We start from the raw sequence: 19,977 nt of genomic DNA, 5'->3' as shown, positions 1-19,977 counted from the left end.
CTTTGAGAAAACTCTTTATGAAGCAAAATACAAAATATTTCTCTTCCCTGCTAATTGTTCAGCATCCTTAAAGCAGCCAAAGCCATGCAAGGGTTTGCTTATATGTCTAGTTTTTAAGCTTACATACAGACAAACAAATACAGTAATTTCAGCACCTCCTGAAAGCTTTCAAAGCCAGGAAGTTCACAATAAATCAGGACCAAAAACTGCTATAAAGAAATAAGAACCCCAGAAAGCGAGGAAAAGGCAGGAAACAATCTGTTTGAGCTAACCTTAGGAAAAGTGTGGTTATTGACTACGAAGCTGCCATCAGGAAAAGCAGGTTCCAGAGCCATTCCTGCATCCACAGCTCCCTCCGCTGGCACCGCAGAGGAGGCTCCGCCGGGACCACAGCGCGGAGCGGGGCGAAGGATGCTCGGGGTGGGAGAAGGGGGGCATGAGCCACCTCACCTGAGCCTGCTCCTCACACTTTTCTCTCTATAGGTGAATGAAAAAATATTCAGTGGCTCCAGACTGTCTCTTCTCATCTCAAGAGCTCGGCTTGCTTTGGAATAACCATCTTGTTTTTAAAGAAAATTAAATACCCTCCCAGCAGGGCAGGAGCAGCAACACAAAGCAGCCCCTAAAGCCTCCACACCACAACCTCCTCCAGAGATGCCAAAGTCCAAGCCATCCTTGTCCAGATTTAACTGACACACTCCTTCTCCTTCCACTTACAAAGAAAGAGGCAAAAATATAAAGCTTTTTCTTTGGAGCAACTGATTTCTACTTTCAGCCCTTTGCTCACTGATAGTGAAAAAACCTACTGCAAATACAGATAATTCACACATTCCTCAAGTTACAACACTTGCATCTTATAAACCAGGGAAATTCTAGTGTCTTCAATATATCTATGAAATACACACGAGTGCAGACCAGAAGCTCACCTATTTTGTGACACCGATTTTTTTTTTCCCCTTCCATGTTAAAAAATGTATTTTCCAACCTGGCTGCCACCCTGACAGCCAATAATAACAGAGGAATTTGGCAATGCAGTGGGCAAAGAGCTCAGCTGTGACTGCTAACTCCTATTTCCCTTCTGTGATTATTAACCATTTTTTTAGCATTTTAACCTTTGCTGGTTTCATATTCCTTCAGACTGGGCTGTTCCAGGAAGCCCACACAAGAGGGAGAATCAAAGCTCCATTTCCAACAGCATCTTGTTCATTAAGACATAACACAATTTGTAATCAATTTTGTGACTGTTCCCATAATTGAGATGAGAACTGTAAAAGATTAAAACCAAACTGTACTGCAGCATTATCCAGATATAGCAGAAATGCAGACTGTTTGAATAAGATTTACTCAAGAAAAGAATTAGGGGCACTTCACTGGCATAACAATTGGTATTTTTAAATTAAATCTCTTGCTGCAGTTTATAAAGATATCTGCCAAAAACAAACAAATAAACAAACAAAAAAATCCTCAAACAAACAACACAACTATTAGACAGAGAAGGGAGACAGAAGTAGTAAAAAAACCCAATGAATTTTATGAAAATTTCCTGCATGTTCCATTATTGTAATTGGCAAAATACACACATTTCAGATCCTGAAAGCTGACTTGATAAAACCACCTGAAAATAAATTTAGGTAAGGATCAGCAAAATAACAGTTCTGGCATAAAAAGAAAAGCTCTTTTGGGGGGGGTTTGTTTTGGTTTGGTTTTCCTCCTCCCTCCTGGCAAGCTGAGCTGATTTATCAGATAATGCCTGTCTTGCTATTTTCTTTTTGTGTCTGCAGTGAGATAGTTGAAAAAAATAGAGTTCTGCTACTACTGTAAAAAAGGGAAATCTTTAAAATTTCTTTTCTAATACTTCATAGAGCATGTAACAACCAACAAGCCCAATGACTACGTATCAGTAAGTTACACAGCTTTGTAATATTAAGGCAGGACATTTTCTGCTTTGCTTTTTGACAGCACATTCCCTGTGTGATGCCAGGTTCTGTGCAGGCAGCCAGCTGCAGCAGCTTCAGGAGAGCTCCTCTTTGTTCAACCTCTCACATAAGACCCTACCTGAAATCAAAGGGTGAGCCCCCTGATGGGGTCAGGTAAATCCCCTCCTGCCTTATCCCCATGGCACGCTGTGCATCCCGCTCCCAAGAGATCCCAACGCAGCTGCTGAGCAAACCTGGGAGCTGTGGGGAGAAGGGAACCTGTGTGCACCTGCTGCCCTACAACCCAGCCTTACAGAGAGCCTGAAGGGTTAAGGCCCTGATTTTCTTCTGCATAGGTGGTGCTATTTTAAGCCAATAGTGTGTTTAAATCCACCCCAATGGAATCGATACCGCGCTGCTCTACTCAAGGTGAGACCAAATAAACCTGTCGGAAGCTCTGAGAAATAGGCTTTGCAGTACAACCCCAGTGCTAAGTGCCTTTCAGCCCAGAGACCTGCCATTAAATAATCATTAGCCATCAGTCATCCTTCCTAAAAAGCTCCACATCCCCCCGTGCCCATCAGCCTTTTGGGATGGTCCCGCCGCTCCCCGGCAGGCACGGTGCCCGCACCCACCAGCCTCTTCCAGCCACCCAGCACTCTCCAAAATCCTACGGAGGAGCTTTCAAATCATTCAGCTTTATCTTGCAACAAGACAAAAGACAAACACGTATTTGTGCTTCCCCACACACCCTGGCTTTACCAAAAGGCAGCTCCTGGGCAGCTGCAGGCGCTGCGATGGAAGCGATAGCGGATGCGCATTAATTACTTTCATACCCTTATAGATCCTTATCTCTCCTCACTGCCTTTTTTTTGCAGCAGGAAGCACTGACCTGAGTGCCAGCTATTCCTCTACAAGGAGGCTACACAAAACCAGCAGCAAACTGATTTCACCTCCCTAACTGCAGACACTGGAGCTGCCATTGTCAGTCACCATCTGGCTGTCAGGTGCCAACTACAACCCCCCCATTCCCCTCCAGTTTAATAGTTACTGAATACCTGAAGCAAGCAAAGCAACAACCGATTTCATTTTGGAATACCCAGACGTGGAAGTTAACCTGTTTTTTTCACAGCAGCAAATGCTCCTTTTTCTCACCAGTGCTTTGTGAGCTGTGCTAAAAGCATCTCTTCGTTTTCAAAGAGCAGCGAAGAGATCAGCTGCCCTCCTCAGTCTGCACGTGTTCTCATCAACAAGCTCAGCTAAGCATCCACCAGCCTCAACTACTTCAATTCTGTTGTGAGCCTTACAGCCCAAAGTATTAAATAACTTCAGGATAAATTTTAGCACAGTGACAAGTGCCTGGTGCAGCAGGCACTACCTGAAAAGCAGACAGCACTTTGGGAGCGATTGTCCCCTAAACTTGCTCTTCTGTTCCTAGATGCAGTGGTCTGCTGAATTTCCCAGAAATCTGTATTTCTCTTCATCACTATCCACACAAACCAGTCAGAACTAAAAGCCTTTTCAGTGTGCATCCTAACTTTTCAGAATTTTGGTTATAATGAGCTGACTGGCAGCTCTGCTGAGGGAAGTTCTGCTGCACGAAGCGGGGGCTCTGGAAGCCGCCAGGCTCACTGCGACCCTGCCTGACACTCCCCAGCTGAGCACCAGAGAATCCATTTTGTCTTTGACCATTTCCCTGCTCTCAGTTCTGCCAGGAAGCAGCATCCTCACCCATTTTGTGCTCCTGGAGCCGCAGCACAGTGAAATATTCCCTCGTAAAAGGAGCAGCACCGCAAGAAAGAAAATCCCAGCACACTGCAAGCACCTGGAAGGGAAGGGTGGCTGCAAACAGGACCTGAGCCAGGCAGAAAAGTGCATTTTCTACCCGAGTTCAGCAGCCTTAAGCACATGAAGTGATGCCTGTCTTACAGCTCTTGAAATGTGTGCATGACACCTCTGAGCAATCGGATAACTCTACCATTAAATTATACATAATGTGTAATTCCATCAGGGAAACCAGGAATTACAGAGCAGTGAAATGCTGCTCTATTAACAGCTGTATTAGAAATAACTCATTTATACAGAACTAAAACCAGATAAACGTGAACATAAGATTTTTTTTCAACAGCATTTAATAAGCTGTTAATAAGAGACATCTAAAGAAATTTCTTGTTGAGGTCCAAATCTCTCCAGCCATAGTTAAGACTTCAGTAAAAATGGTACAGGTCTGGACTTCACGTTCTGAAGTCTGATTATTGTTTTATTGAAAGGAACATAAGAGCAAAATTATTTTACATTACAGTCATTTTCAAACCAAATGGCAACTTTTTTTGATGCCTTACAAAAAGATGCTGTTCCTATTGGAAATCAATAGGAAGGCAGAAGAAATTAGATAGCTATGATTTGCCAAGAAATCAATAAGAAATAGAGCAATATCAGAACTTGTGCTCTTCAGCTTTTACATATTGAAATTCAGCTTGCACGTGAGCAGAATTTTAAGAACAGGAGAATACACGTGAGGTGCCATGATATTTTTCTGACATTTCTATCATATCCTGTCTGACAAATTGAAGGTACTTTGATTTTGAGACCTTTCTGATTGCGACAGATTAAAATACATTCCCACAGATTAAAGACATAATTTCATTATTTAATTCATCCTTAAGAACACCCTACAACACACAAAACCCACAGGCAAATAGGTATTTGCAGGCACCCCCTATGATGCTGCACATCAGCCCTCACCAGGAGGATGCAGAGGCTCCAATCTGCACCTGGGGGCTTTTTGGGGAGAATGATGGGCAACCCTGAGCAGCACCCCACAACAGAACAGATTTTTGTATAATGAAATACTCAGGAGAAAAAGGAAGATTGTAGCAGTGTAACAAAGGGTTTAGACTGAGATGAGGATCTGGATTTCATCTGGATTTTTCCAGACTTTTTTCTTGACTTTAGTCAAGAAGCAGCACGTCAGAGTCAGAGCCCTCCCATCACCCCAGGCACGCCCTGGTGTGAAGGTGTAGGTACACAAACACATTTCAGATCCCTCCTTGTGCCTACAGATGGAAGAGAATTCCATGGATACTGTCAAACACACCTCACTATTGATTTGTTGCTTGCTTAGCAATATAGAGAGTTTTCAGACTCTTAATTCCTTAATAGTCGTACAAGTTAAATTCAAACTGCGGTAGATTTCCCCTTCCCCTGGGGTGGGTTTAATCACACCAGTGAAACCAACCAGATTTGCTTCTCCTTTTCCAGTGCCCATGCCCCCAGGAGGCAAGGCAGGCACCTCCTGGGCTGGGGGTCAGCCCCTGGGCTGGGGGTCCCTGCGGGCTGGGGGTCCCTGCAGGGTCGGGGTCCCTGGGCAGGGCCCCCGGCTGCAGCCAGGGCTCCAGAGCTGAATACAGAACACACTCTATTTGGCTTTCAGTCAATTAAGCTTTAAGCTGTCAGCAAACAAGACTTTTAAGTTAATTTTGAATCACCACAAATCAAGTTGAAGGTTGTGAAAGGGCACGCTCACACGCGGGCATGAAAAAAGGCACTTTAATTGCCTCTGAATAGCTATTATATGCTGCAATTGGCCTATTGAGTCTTAGATGATCTATTTATTTATCAAAGTGCAAAGACTTGTAAAGGAATGAAGTGTATGAACTTCAGTCCTCTCCTCTCTTGCCTAACGAGGTAAAAATCAAGTTTTCACCTATAAAAGGTACTGTTGAAATGGTAATCTTTTAACGCAGTTCAATAGATGTAGATTATATTTTGGTTTTGAATAGCTACAGCTGTCTAAACTACAGCTGAAATCTGAAAAAAACACCCTATTTCCAATAGGAATGGCACTAAAGCTGGTGGCCTTGCTGGGTCTGCATCACCCAGCAATGACAGAAACCAGAAACTGTTTAAAAGCTCTTGTGCCTCAAAGAAAACACTGGATAGATATTTAAGCATATTCTTACAATACATTTGAATATCATTGCACTATTATTAGAACCAAAGGAGAAAACCTGAGAAGTAGGAGAAGCACAAAGGCTTCGATTGCAATGCAAACCAAAGAAGAAATAAAACAAGAACTCAGGACTCAAAACCCCACCACGTTTCAGTACATTTCTTTTGTAACTCCACTTCTACACCCAAAGAGGTTGTTCCAAACCATTTTCTTTTGGCTGTAACTGTCAAACCACTTCAAATCATTGATGGAATTCAGGAGAACACCAGACTGAAGCATTTCTGCCTCGTGTCACTGAGAGATGAGTGGCCAGAACACCACATTTCAGGCATAAATGTTTTCCTGAGACAAAGAGAACCAACTTTCCCCAAGTTAATACTGTTTTTCAGAGTAGCTGTGGCACAAAGGGAGGCTGCAGAGCACTGGAAGATTTCATCTGCCACCAGGACAACAAAGGCATTTCAGACAAGAGCCCCAGACTGATGTTCAAAGTTCTGACACGTAGGGCAGAGAGTGATCCCACTTCCAATGAGGTGTAAAGACTGACACTGCTTGGGTACCCCACTTGTTTGTTTGTTTGCCAGATATCTCAGCCAAGGTTCTATTATTTTTGGGTTTTTTAATATGTATATATACTTTTTTTTAATCTCCAGCCAGTTTAGAAGTGGCACCTACTCCCAAACCAGTACATAAGCAGAAGCTGCCAGCCCACCTCTGCCTGGCTCTGTGCAGACCCCAGCCCAGAGCCCTCCTAGCAGGCACCTCAGCTCCCAGCTCTGCCACACCACAACCCTCAGAGCTTCTCCATTCTTTAGAAACCCCCCCAGCAACCCCGATTTCTGGAATTAGTACTGCCTGAGTGAAGCCCTCTCCCAAGGCTGCCAGATGCTGCTCAGACAGATGTCAAGCCCCGAGCCCCCTCACGGGGAGCAGAGCCCTTAATGGCCTTTACTTGGTGACATCTGCTTGAGTGGCAGATGTCCATCTCTCTGCAAACACAGCTTTGCTGAAAAGCCCCGTGTTTTCACACGAGTTGTGTTTCCTTAGACAAGGAAAAGGGAACAGGATTTTATCCAGAACTTCCTGCTTCCTTTTAGGCAGCTGGTTACAAACTCTAGGACCCCAGATTCTCAGTTGGCTTGGCAGAGAGTTACCTGTTAGCCACATTTCTCATGATGCCTCAGAATTCCCGTTAGTATACACAAAAATCCATTAAAAAATAAGTTCTAAATGTTAAAGTTGTGTGTGAGAACTCATGTTCCATTTTAAACTGTAACAGCAGAGATGGGGAGGAAGGGATGAGTCAGTGTGCCTGTTCTCCTTTCTTAATTAGCATCTGAAAGGGATGAAGCTTGCTTCAGATGATAAACCCTCACTTTTCTGGTGTTCCACACAACTGTCACCGCATGATATGGTAGATGGCTTCCCAATGAGTGGTTAAATACAAATTAAAAGCTGCTTTGATCTCCGGGTGGTGAGCTCTGCAGCTACACATCTCCCTGACAGGGCTGGTGGAAGGTGCTCAGGTCCAGGCTACCCTGCTTGAAAAGAAACCCAGCAGGAACTTTGTCCAGGGGCTGACTCTTCTGGCACCCTCATTGTGAGGAGCAGTGGGTCACTGGGGTGTTGGCTGGGGGTGGCAGATGGTTTCATTTGTTGTGGTACCTCCACTCCACCCCAAATTTTCAGCGGTGACAGGAGGGACACAACGGGCACCGGCAGCTGTCACCGCTCCAGCAGCAAGACAGGGAGAGAAGAGAAACCACAGAAGGAGGCTACCACCTCAATATAGCAAATAAAAATGTAAAGAAAGGAGCAAAGCATGATAAATGACTGCTGGCAACTTTCAGTTCACAGCCTGTTGAAATATTTTCTGTTACAGTGTAAGTCTGTGAAGTAGTTTTAGTTACGTGGCTGGCTAATGCGGTTTTTTTTCTCTGTGGGTCATTACGGTTTTAACCTCAAAGAGTTAAATATTACTAGGGTCAGAAAGTCTAAACATTGCAAGTAAAACAAGAAAAATACTCAAAAGATGGGAAAATGCTGGAATTTAACAAGGTCTGTGAACCATTCCCTGTCCTGCTGCACTTCAGCAGCAGGGATGGTGCAGCCTGAATCCTGGCACTGCTGAGGCTGTTGTGCAGATGAGCACTGGCACTAACTAAAGAGATATTTTTATTTCAGCCTATGGGTTAAGCCAGCACCATTTCCCTCTGACTCTGTCACTCAAAAGATGGTTTTTGCTTCCCAACGACTACCATTATGCACAAAACCAGATTTGTGAATACCAAAGATAGTTAAAATATTAAATATCAAGGTGCCAAACACTTGTCAGTAGCATTCCCAGATTTTGTTTCGTGTCCAAATGCTTCTTTGCACACCAGTGTAACTGCTGGGATGCTTTTAGATCAGAAATAAGTGTCTGCACAAATCATACTTAAGAGTCTGCTCGACTGAGACTCCTTTTGTCCCACAGCTAAACAGAGCATTTCTAAAGCATCTATTTATTGCCTCAGCCTCCTCCAAGACATTTTCAAACAGATTTCTCTCTCCGTGCAGGGGATCACCAAGGGACAAGGAGCAGGCTGACCATTATTTCTTCCTATTCTGGGCACTAATGTGTTGCAGCAGCACACAGAAGACAGACTGGATGAAATAATAAGACTTATCTCTGTAGCTAAAACAGTCTGTGTCCCCTATCTCCCAGCCTCCTGGAATGACTGATCCTTCAGAATAAATTGCATTTCAATTCAACTCCCCACTTCCCTGACAGAGGAAGGGACTGTGCTGTATCACAGGGCTTCCCAAAATGATAAATGTTTATGGTGGCTCAAGGAGAACAGAATGAAAAATGCATCTGTTACATTTTTTATTTATGGAGATACCAGACCCACTCCAGTAAAAGGGTATTTAACCTTGTCACCCCCCCAGCCACCTGCTGGAGTGTGACCATTTCACAAGCAAGGTGCTCAGGTTCCTCAGGGCAGGAGCAGCCACAAGAGGGGGGACAGCAGCCTGTGCCTTGGATTTCCACCCACAGACATTTTACCTTCATATAGCTGTTAAAAACAAGGCACAGAAAAGACCCTGAACTGCTTACTGTTCATTAGCAGACAGCAGATTTTGTAACCAAACCACTTAGGGGGCACCAGATCTGTTTGCTAAGGTCAGAACAACATCCCAAGGACAATTAAACCCCATACCCTGGCAGCTGTCTCACAAAAAATTCCTCTAAACCTCACAGCATCAGAGCAGAACTCAGGGCTTGCATCCTCCTTGCCCAATGTACATGGCACCAAAGCTTCATACAGCAGCAGAAAAAAAGGTTCCAACCCATCCCAACACCCCTTCCCTGCCAGCAAAGCCCTGAGTGCACCCATGTCACAGTGTTGGTGACAGATGAGCATCTGTCTATCCCTGTGCTGTGCTGAGCCAGCTCCTTGCTTTAGCAGCCCCAGAGACCCTGCTGCACATGGGATAAAACATAAAAACACACATCTGTATCTTAACAGTACCATGGTGTGTGTTTGGAGTTTTCCTTCAAAGCATCGTAGAATGGTTTGGGTTGGAAGGGACCCAAGAAATCACAATTTTCCTTATTTACTGGAAAAAGATTTGAATTTCTAGAGTAAAAGGTAGATATACTGGAGCCTAAAATCACACTGAAAATACAAATAAATTTTAAAATTTAAAATATATTTTAGAGAAGCCAGTTTGCCAAACTGCCACATGTTGAGCACTGAAGCCAGCAGGGCTTAAGCCCAATTAGGACAAAACTCTGTTGTCCACATGTAAAATATTTGTTCCAAGTTATCCAGAACAGCCTGTCAGGCATTGCAGGCACCTGACAACTGCTCTGCTGGAAGGCTCCCCTTGAGTGTCCTCCCAATGGAAGAGAGACCCAATTTTCTAAGTAACTGGTGTGTGTGTAAGTGCTGAAGAGGCACCGTGGTGCATTGCTGAAGGATTTTCCAGGAGCAGCTTCAGTGCTTTTCAGCCAGCTAAGCTAGAATGCTTTAATCTCTGAGAGGACTGAAGTGAAAGTGATCCTTTTAAAAAATTATTTGGATAAATGAAAGCATTTGGTGAATCTCAACTTGAAGTGAAAAAAAATCCTCTTGGCCACTGCAGAGCAGCATTACTCTGTGCAGTCAATCAATAAATATTAGCCTTAACAGGACCACAGCAGAAAGAAGCTGCAGCAGATTTTTAAGACAAGGTTAAGCTGAAATTGTCTCAAAACTGTTTTTTTATTCCATTCCATCAATGCAGAACCAATTGTATTCAATTGTAGGCTGAAATTTCATCCTTACTCTGAAATGTCATCTTTCCTCAGGATACTTCTTTACAGCTCAGCTGCTTTAATAAGACACCCTCTCTCTGTAGGTGAGATTGTTGCTACCATCAGACTCCAACAACACTGGAGAGTTTTCTGAAAGCCTCAAAACTCAACAGCCTAGCACGGAGCAACATCACACACATCATTTGGAACTTACTCCACTAAAGCATCTCTCACCTTCAGTCTCCTCCCTGTGAAGAGAACAAGCAGCACTGAAGGGGCAGAAAGCTGTCCCAGATAACACAAACTTGTGTCTTAACAAAAAAAATAAAAAAATAAAAAAAACCAACCACCACCAAAGCTTTCACACTCTATAGTCTACAGCAGCTGGAATGCATCTGGTGTTTATCAAATTCCAAGGATATTGATACTGAGCACAAATCCTTCCCTCATGACACTGCATAAAAATAAGCATAAAAAATAAAAAGAATAAAAAAGTTCCTGCTTACAATGAAATGCATGTTTTCAGAACACACCCTGATGGACCAGACCTCTTGATTTTCCCTGCTGGTCCACAACAAACCAGAGCTCCACAAGTGCTGGAGCAATGAAATACACTTGAATTCTTCTGTGACAAATTAGCAGCACTGCTTCTTGTAAAAAACTCAGCCCCATCAGGCAGACTGATGGCAGCAGCCTCGCATCAGATCTGTCACCAAGGTAAATAAGTTCAGAGGAAACCAGACCCAGGCAGATGAGTCCTTTATTCTTCAAAGCCTACGAGCTAACCCTGTTGGGTGCAAGCAGACATAAAAGCTCCAAAGACACCTATAAAAACCTGATGGTTCAGAAGTAGCACAGTACCACTACAGCAGTTACACTCATGCAGATATTTACTTTTTGCTTACAGCTCCTTTCTAACCATTGAACAGCTTCATCCCTAATAGCACAGATTTATTCACAAGCAGCCTTAGTATTTCCCTGTCTCATAAAAAACATGCTATTAAGCAGAAAGTTCATCTCCCCTGAACATACCTGGTGTGTAAGAAAAAAAAAAACAAAACAACAAAAACAACCTTATTCATCCCATTCCTGCTTACCAGCTGTGATGTCATCATCCACCAGGTCATGCTCCTCTTCCTGAACTTTTGCTTCTGTCCCCAGTGAATCCGGGCTGGCACTTCCAGTCTGAATGGCTTCTGTGGTCACTCCAGCTGAAACAGACAACCCAACACCCACAGCAAATGTCAGGGAGTTTGGTAGAGAACGTCCTTAGATCAGGAAAAAAAAAAAAATTAAAAAAAAAGTCATTCTCTTTTGGTATTGTCAACCATGCAATGTAACTCTGTGAAACAGGTAAAAGCAAAGAGCAAGTAAAACTTAAAACTTAATAGCCATCACACAAAGGGATCAGGTAATAAATTATCATTTCTTTTCAAGGAAAATCCAGTAAGAACCAACATATATTCCTGGACACAAGTTTTTTTTGTACAAAATCCACCACAGGTGTCTTAGAATCACTTTTAAAAGTGAAAAGATCATAAAATTCATAGAAACAAGCCAGTTGACACACTAGAAAATACTGGAAAATTAAGTAAGATGTACTTGTATCAGAAACTTACACCTCTATTACAATTTACTGTTTGCTGCAGCATCCTAAGCTCCTCAGTCATATTTGCATTACTTCTTTGTGCTCTTCTAAGTTAAACCCTGCAGGAGCTGGATGATCAACATAAATATAAGCAGCAGAGTCTTTGGGGCCCAATCAAACTATCCTTACTCAATGGAAACTCCCATTTAAATCGATGGACGTCTAATTAAGCTTTACCCAATTAATCTGGCTTTAAATAAAACTTCCTACCAGAAACATAAGCCTACTAGAAACACATTCATAAAACTGACAAGGGCATATTTGTTGTTACAGGTTCCTCAGATTTATTTTGCTTTCCAGTGCTACCATGGGTTATTATTTGAAGCAGTTCAGAGCTGGACAATTTAAGGTGTCTATTTAAATGCCCTTAATTTCACGCTGCCCCATTTAAGATTTCCACTTAAGGAAGAAAAAGTGATTTGATCCAACCAATTACCCCCATGGATTGGCTGTTAGGAGCAGGGGCAGGAGGAGGAAAGTCTGCACATGCTTTTTGGGCAGGAGGGAGTGCAGCAGCTTTGTGCAGAGCACATCAATCCCCCCACACCCTGCTCCATCCATCCAGAGCACCCTGCACACCCACACACCAAGGCTCAGACACACACCCCCAGTTCTGCTGGGACACCCAACCAGTTCTGCTGGGACACCCAACCAGTTCTGCAGCTCCAGAACCCTCACAGAACCCAAACCATCTCTGCCCACCACCCAGAGGTCCCGCAGCAAGGAGCCCCCAGCGTCCCTGCAGCTCCCTAAGGGAACCCTGCCCAAGGGAAAAGAAATAAATGAAACAAAATGCAACCTTGATATCCGAAGGAATTCCTGTAAAAAGGGGATTTCATCCATGGAATCTCTTTGACACTGAAGCAGGAACAGGCAGCAGCATTTTCCCTGCCTGACCTTGTCCTGTGACCTGGTCCTGGTGGCACCCACACCCCACACCTTTCCCAGACAAGTGATGCTGTGAGGATGAGGATGATGAGGAGGAGGAGGACGTGTTCATTGCATTCCTTTTGGTCAGCCTCAATCACTCCATCCCCTTCACTCCCTCCCTGGACCTTCAAAAAGTGTCAGCCTTTAAAAGCATGTGCCACACCATGCAACCAATAGAGACATTTCTGCCTTTTTAAAAGACAGCATTTTTAAAACACTCGTTAGGATGTAACTAATTTATGCCATTTTACCTTTTAAACAGACTTTTTTTTTTTTTTTTTTTTTTAACGGGTTAAAATGTAACGAACATATCCCCTAATAGCCTAAAAAAGGCAATAGTTTCAAAGCCTGTGCTACATGTAACTCATATCCGGTAAAAAGGCACCATTTTAAGCATGTGTTACACTGTAGTTAGTATAAAGCTTTTACCTTTAAAAAGGGATGTTTTTTTTCCCAGGCATGTGTTACATGTAACTAATCTATAAGCCAAAAGCATTTTTTTAAAGGATTGTTCAGACAAATAAGCAGCTCCTAACTTGGTGTCAAAGCAAATGCTCTCTCTGGTTGGCTGATGACCAACCTAAAGGCCAAAATACAGCTGTATCCATACCAGAATATACACCAAATACACCAGATTTGTCTCAAGCCAGTCAGTCCCTGCCTGTTGCTATGAAAATACATCCCAAGCAGAAGGGGCAGAGCAAAATATTGTGCTTCCAACCCATGCACATCATCCCAGAACTGCACCCTCTCCTCTAAAACTTCCAGAGGTAACTCTTGAGATGGTGAGGAGCACCAGGAGCAGCAGAGAATTGAAACTGATAAACATTTCTGGCTGGTTTTAAGTACATTAAAACATAAGGTGTGCTTTTGTTTTTTTGTGGTTTGGGGTTTTTTGGGTTTTTTTTTTTCCTTCTGTAAAAGGTCAGGTGGCTCCAGCAGGCACTCCAGGGTGGTTTAGATGCACTTCACCAGCACAATTACATCCATAACCTTCCACCCAACAAGGTCATGCAGCATCACTCCAGAGAAAAGACATTAGTAACCATCACCAGTTGCTATAGCAGCTACTCCTGAGAGTAAAGGGCAAACACAGCTGTATGCTACAAACTGACCTCGGCAGAAGATCAATTAAAAAAATACCTGCTAATACACAAACCAGCTCAGATATCCACAGGCACAGCTCCCTGGCATGTCCACACCCCACGTGTTCACTGGTTGTTCCCTGCCTGCCTGCACATCCCACTCTGAGCAGCATCCCTGGAATAAGGCAACTGCTACCTGGCTACAGGCTGTAATTAACAGCACCTCAGACTGCCCAGCCAATTCTCAACAGCACTTTAAAGTACTGCATGCCATGTAATTTATGCATTCAATTTAGATTTAATAAGATTATTACACATCTCTCAAAAATCAATTGGTATTTAATAGAGATCCTTCCCTGAATAGAAACTGCCTTCTTCAGCAGAAAAAAAGAATCTCTTTTTAAGAAAGGTGAACACCTGTAACTTAAAAGCAAACATTGTCATTCGTGAAATTGTAGTTTTTATTGGTTTGTTACACATGGCAGATGGGTTTGGACGTTATTCTGTAAAGAGAAGTTTCCTGATGGGTAATTGCATGGAGTGTCTGATGATGCTGACAGAGCTAAGAATATATTCTTAGAGGCTCCACAACCTCTGCTTTGATAACAATGAACAAAATAAAAACAGGGTGACAGGGTGGGGGTTTTTTTTGTTTTGTTTTGTTTTTTTTTTAAATACACCAGATAAATTGCTGTCAGTAGCTATTTAATTTGCTGGGAGAGGGGCTGTTAAATTGCATATCCCTGAGCACTGCTGCAAGAGACACACACACATGGTTACAGCCAGAAGCCCAATATTTTGGTAAACGTGTCTGTGTGTAGGAGTGCCAATTACACAAAGGACTCTGTGCTCCAGACAGTATTAAATTCTGTTAAGACCCTTGTCTGCACATGAGCCAACAGCTCCAAACAGGGATCAGGATGGGAAACAAAATCAGCAAATACTCTGTGAGCGGAACATTTTAATGGACAGCCTTATCAAAAGGGACCAGCTTATATTTAAGATTAGACCCATAATCAAAAGTGCAGTTTGTTTCACCTTACAGCTTTATGATTTTTTTGATTTAGAGAAAACACTTCCTCTCATAAGCACATGACATAACTGAAATATTGTTAGAGAAGTGAATTTGTAGCAATATTTTAAGTTACACTCTACTCAAGGATGAAGGTGAGATGAATACTGAGGTGACTGTGTTCAGACAAATGGCATCAGGAGGAGAAGTGGACAAAGTAACCCAGAGAGGAGTGAATGGTTGAGAGGAGCTGGTAATAGCATAGAGAACGTTGCATTTTACAAGGCAGAGCCAGATTAGGTCAGGAGGGGTGAGCAGGCAGTGACCAAAGAGAGATTCTGCAGAGGCAGAGTTTGGAATGGCTGGGATGACCTCCTGGGATGTGCATTTTAAAAATCCCCTGGGAGATGAGGAGGGAGCAGCTCTCACTCTTGGATGGGCTGCTGGCTATGGTGTGACACCACGAGAGACCTCTGCTCTGCTGCTCCTGCACTCCTCTCGCTCTTTGTAAAGCCAGATTAAGCTTCTAATGCCCTAAAGCCCACTGAGCTTTAATTTTACACTTTTCTGAAGTTGATGGGAGAGGAGGAGGAGAAGACGGAGGAAAAATTCTACTTTTCAACATCATGAAAGTACAGTGATCCCTCACTCACCTGATCAGCCACTCTACATCACTGCTGACCAAATCCCTGCTCCCATCTTTCCCCTCTCCTGCCCTGCAGCACCTCCAGCAGCTCTGAACACCCAAATGGGCAGGAGGAGCACCAAAGCTTCCTCAGACATGGGGATATATACAGCAGTCACTCCCCTCCATCACCCCCTTTCCCAACCCCCATATACTCTGGGATCCCTTCATACAATTGATCCCTTTAGAACAATTTCTATAATCAAATTAGATCAGAAAAGGAAAGCCAGTGTCATTTCATGCTTTCCACAGCAAGTTTTCTCCTGGAAGCTCCAAACCAGAGCCCAGCAGGAGTCAGGCTTTGCAGGACACTGCATCCCCAGCTGATGGACTGAAGGGTCTGAACCACCTCATCAGCACTGGGGACCTCCTTGGCTGTGAAATTGCTTGGAGAATTTCAAGAAGTTTCTTATAGAACCTTCAGCTTTTCCCCTAGCTTGGTAACACCACTATAACTGTTGGTACCAAATGCCTCTTTCTGCTGTACTCACGTGAGATGACACTGTCCATGTACTGGGGCAGGTAAGGAGCCCAGGCATCAATGGTTTCCTTCCGACCTGCCTGCTCAATTCTTCTCAGCTCTGCCAGCAGCAGGGCCTGGGCAGCTTCTCTCACCTGCAGAGCAGCAGGAACATCACAAACTTTAAATATTTTTATCAACATGCTTCCAGTACAATCCAGAAGAAAAAACGACAGAAAACTAAACCAAGCTTTTAAACGACTTTTTCGCCCCTCTCCACCTTCCTGGCCCCAGGACACAAGGATGAACTTGTGGCAGCTCTGATGCTTCCAGAGGCCTCCAAAATTCTGCTTCTCCAGAAGCAATCTGTGAACGCCTTTCCCTACAGCACTGAGCAAGTTGGGCCCAAAATTCAAAATGTGCAATGAACAAGATTTTGCAAAGTGCCAGGGAGGTTGCAACAAAAAAGCAAAGCAACAACAAAAATCACTTAAATATTTTTATGAAAGGCTGAACAACGAAAGCAAAGAAAATACATAAATTTTTTTTTCTGCAAAGTTTAAAAAAATAATCTGGGTTTTTACACCAACAAATGCAAAAATGCTCCCTTGTACTCTTTGTCACCCATTAATACCACTTGCTCCACCTGAAGAGTTCATAAATACACAGTCATAAATACACATTGTTTTCTGACTAGAAGATTTGACATGCACAGAAATTAAGTGACTTGATCAAGGTAAAACAAAAAACTGTGGACAAAGCAGGGTATGAACACCCTACCCTGACACCTGAGGATCTCAGGGAGCTGGACTTGTGTAGCTGCCAAAATGTAATGAGTTTCAAACGAGGTTTCCCCTCTCAGGAACCCATCTCACAGCACATCAGGCACTAACCACATTCCAAATCAAGTTCCAGGAGTGCAGAGGGTCCCCAGCCTCCAGCCCAGCTCTTTCCCCCTTGGAAAGCTGCAAACTCAACACATTTTTTGCCAGAGCAGCACAGGTGTAGTGTTAAGACCCAGTAGTCATTTATCAAACAGCTGGGTGACAAACCATTTACTGGCTACTGTATACATGCTCCAAAAAACACAGCAACTCAGCAGGCTCTTGAAACATATAGGGGCAGTTTTTTAGTGCTGGTAAGGTTCTTAATGGAATTGTGAGAGGTTTAATCCAATAATTTCTCTAAAAAAAAAAAATAAAAAAATACACAGCTTCCAGAAGGTAAAAAGCCACATGTCTATATTTAGACACAATCACTTTTTCAACATTTTGCCAGGTTAACTGGAAGATCACCTTACTGAACCCGAGATACAAACTGCAGGAGCTCGTGTCAGAAGATAATGATAATTTCATTTTTATATTGATGGAAAATGTGAGCAGTAAAGACATGAAGCCCCCCAAAACCTAAAGCAGCAGAGAACTGCTGTGGGAATCACCTCCAGGCACCGATCCTGCCACCTGCGAGCCAGCATCTCCAGGAGAGGGGGTCTGAACTTGTCCAGTCCCAGCAGGTCAGGGAGCATCACACAGTGCATGGCAGCCAGCTGGCTCCACCCTGCCAAAACACAGCACAGGCAGACAGACATCACCAATAGTGAAGCAACTTGCACTTCAAAATGCCACCCAGCAAACTGACACTGACCACTGGCCAGGACTTCAGAAGGTGGAAAAAAAAAAAAAAAAAAAGAAAAAGGAGCCAGTTCTGGTTTTCTGCTCCAGAACTGGTTCCTCTGCTGTTCCTGTCTTTCCTGATGCCAGCAGAGCCCTGAGCAGGCTGTGCATGGAGCAGACAGCAATCCCCTCTGCCAGGCATAAATCCCACCTCCCAAAGGAGCTGGTCAGGGCTCCTAAACTCATGCAAAGGTCAAATGAGACATCAGGAGAAGACTGCCTCAAACTGGTCCCCACTGGCCACAAACATCTCTCTGCCTCCCCATCCCCTCTTCAGAGATACTTCAGTATCTAGTGGCATGCCTAGATTTGAAACTTGCAGCCTTAAGAATATACTTGACAGATTAGGTGCAAACTAAATGCAACTAGACATAAAAAAAAAAAAATTTTTGAAAAAATGTCCCTAGAAGTATTCTGGGCAATTTGTTACAAAAGCATAAGCCACAGTTCTGAGTCCAACCATAACGAGCATTATTATCCCCATATTTCATGTCCTCCAGGCAAGTGGGAGAGATCAGTTACAGAAAAACTGAAGACAGGAATGACCACAAGGAAGACTACCCCCAATTTTCTGTCCCTTTTGAGAAGGGGTACAGGCACATGCCAGCATCTCTCTGCCTGTCCCACTCTGGTTTCCCCCTGCTTCCCTCAGGAGTGTTCATACTACCAGCCTGCAACAGGGAGTAGGTAAAAGCAGTCAAGATATCCAACTCAAACAAGAAAAGCTTGTAAAAATGCTTGTGAAGTATTCTATGCAATAGAATTCTTCTGGTATTATGCTCTACATTGACATGAGAGACTGGAGAAATGCTTCAGGTGGGCTTATAGATTTATCATTTTAGATTGTCAGCAATACCGAGCATAAAAATCTAAATATAATAAAGCTCTTCACAGTGCTACAAGAAAAGAAATCATTATGTCAATTTTCCTTAAAGACAAATGGATTAAAAAGAGGAATTTCCAATTTAAGGGAGCATTGTTTCTCCTCATTGAAATGCATGGAAGCAGGAATTTATAGCTTAGTAATAAGGGCATACAAATTCTGATTTAAAGCCACTTGGTGACAGGGATACAAGCAGTGTTTGGTTGGTTTGGTTGGGTTTTGTGCCAATCTCTTTGGCAGAAAGACATTCTTCATAAAACACACAAGGATTTATTAGAAAAAATTCATCCCAAACACACATCCCACGCAGTTTAGCTAAACAATAAGTTTTCTTAAGCAACCTAAATAATTTCAGTGACATGAAGCTGAGTTTGTTTGTTTCATTTTCAAAGCAACATTACTTTTTTAGTCTTCAGTGTGTACTGAGGACAAGAGGGTGGGTGGGTGCTCAGCCACCCAAGGAGCAGGAGGCCCACCCCACACTCCCCCCACAGCCAGGAGAGTACTTTCAGGCCTTAAAAAGGGCTGAGATTTTATTTCTTTTTGTTAAAAGACCACGGCAAATGAAAATAAGTCCCCAAATCCACCTCTGGTAGAGGAGTGGATTGAACTGGATCTGCATTAATGGTAAAGTAGACACAACCCCTCACTGCCTCTGTTTTGCAAAGAAAAATTCCTACGTAGGTCAAATTAAAGTCATGTCATAACAATGATAAAGGACATCAGTGAAGGCAAAAACACAAATAGATAGAAAAGTGAGGAAAGAATACCTTCATTGACTAAGAAACAGGTATGTAAAGTAGGAGCAGTGTCAGAGCCAGAGTGCCCAGCTTCAGTGCTAGAAGAAACAGCAGGAGCAACTTGCAGAGGAAAGAAGAAGAAATAAAGAGAAAGAAAAAAAAAAAAAAAAAAAAGGAAAGTGAGGAGAGCAGCTTCTGAAAAACAGATTAGTATCACTGAAGAATGAAAAACAAAACTGGAGGAAACTGTGACAATATCCAACTGAAAGGAAATTCTAGGCTTCCCAAGAAGTGCAATGCCAGTGAGAGGAGGACATGCAGCTGCAGAGGGACAGGGACACAGCGACAGGAGCTGGCACCTGGGGACAGACACAAGCACCCCTAAAAGCCACTACAAACACCTCTGCCCACAGCCAGCTCTGGGGTACAGTCGATGAGGAACTCTAAAACCAGGAGTTTGGCTGCTTCTTGTGCTTTTCCCTTGGCTGGATAGATGTGGAATCAGCACCTCCCATTAAAGCCCCAAGAAACGACCCTTCTGAGACCCGGGCTGCCCATCTGTCACCCTGGGCCACCACAGAACCTCGTGCTGATGGCAACCTCCAGCACAGCCTCCTGTGAAATGTGCCCCCGTTCAAACCATTGGGAGCCCATGGCAAAGAAAGGCCCAAGAACCAGAAGCAGACACAGCATGCAGGGTGAGGGCAGAGG

The 19,977-nt window shown here is 43.5% G+C and overlaps 1 protein-coding gene across 3 annotated transcripts in view; it reads right to left on the bottom strand.

The window, feature by feature from the left end:
- The window catches only part of WDR7 (WD repeat domain 7), an 82,118-nt gene that overhangs the window by 36,966 nt on the left and 25,175 nt on the right, over window positions 1–19,977 (bottom strand). For 2 of the 3 annotated variants that reach the window (XM_071729808.1, XM_071729807.1), the window contains exons 17-19: window positions 17,409–17,527; window positions 16,002–16,125; window positions 11,248–11,361 (exon numbers count right to left, since the gene is read on the bottom strand). In XM_071729808.1, the coding sequence (XP_071585909.1) occupies window positions 11,248–11,361; window positions 16,002–16,125; window positions 17,409–17,527 (357 nt within the window). Of the gene's footprint in view, window positions 1–11,247; window positions 11,362–16,001; window positions 16,126–17,408; window positions 17,528–19,296; window positions 19,387–19,977 lie in introns of all 3 variants that reach the window. The other variant, XM_071729809.1, reaches the window with a different exon arrangement.

This window comes from Heliangelus exortis, chromosome W (genome assembly GCF_036169615.1).
Source record: "Heliangelus exortis chromosome W, bHelExo1.hap1, whole genome shotgun sequence".
NCBI lineage: Eukaryota > Metazoa > Chordata > Aves > Apodiformes > Trochilidae > Heliangelus > Heliangelus exortis.
This window is presented reverse-complemented; position numbering and strand designations above follow the sequence as displayed.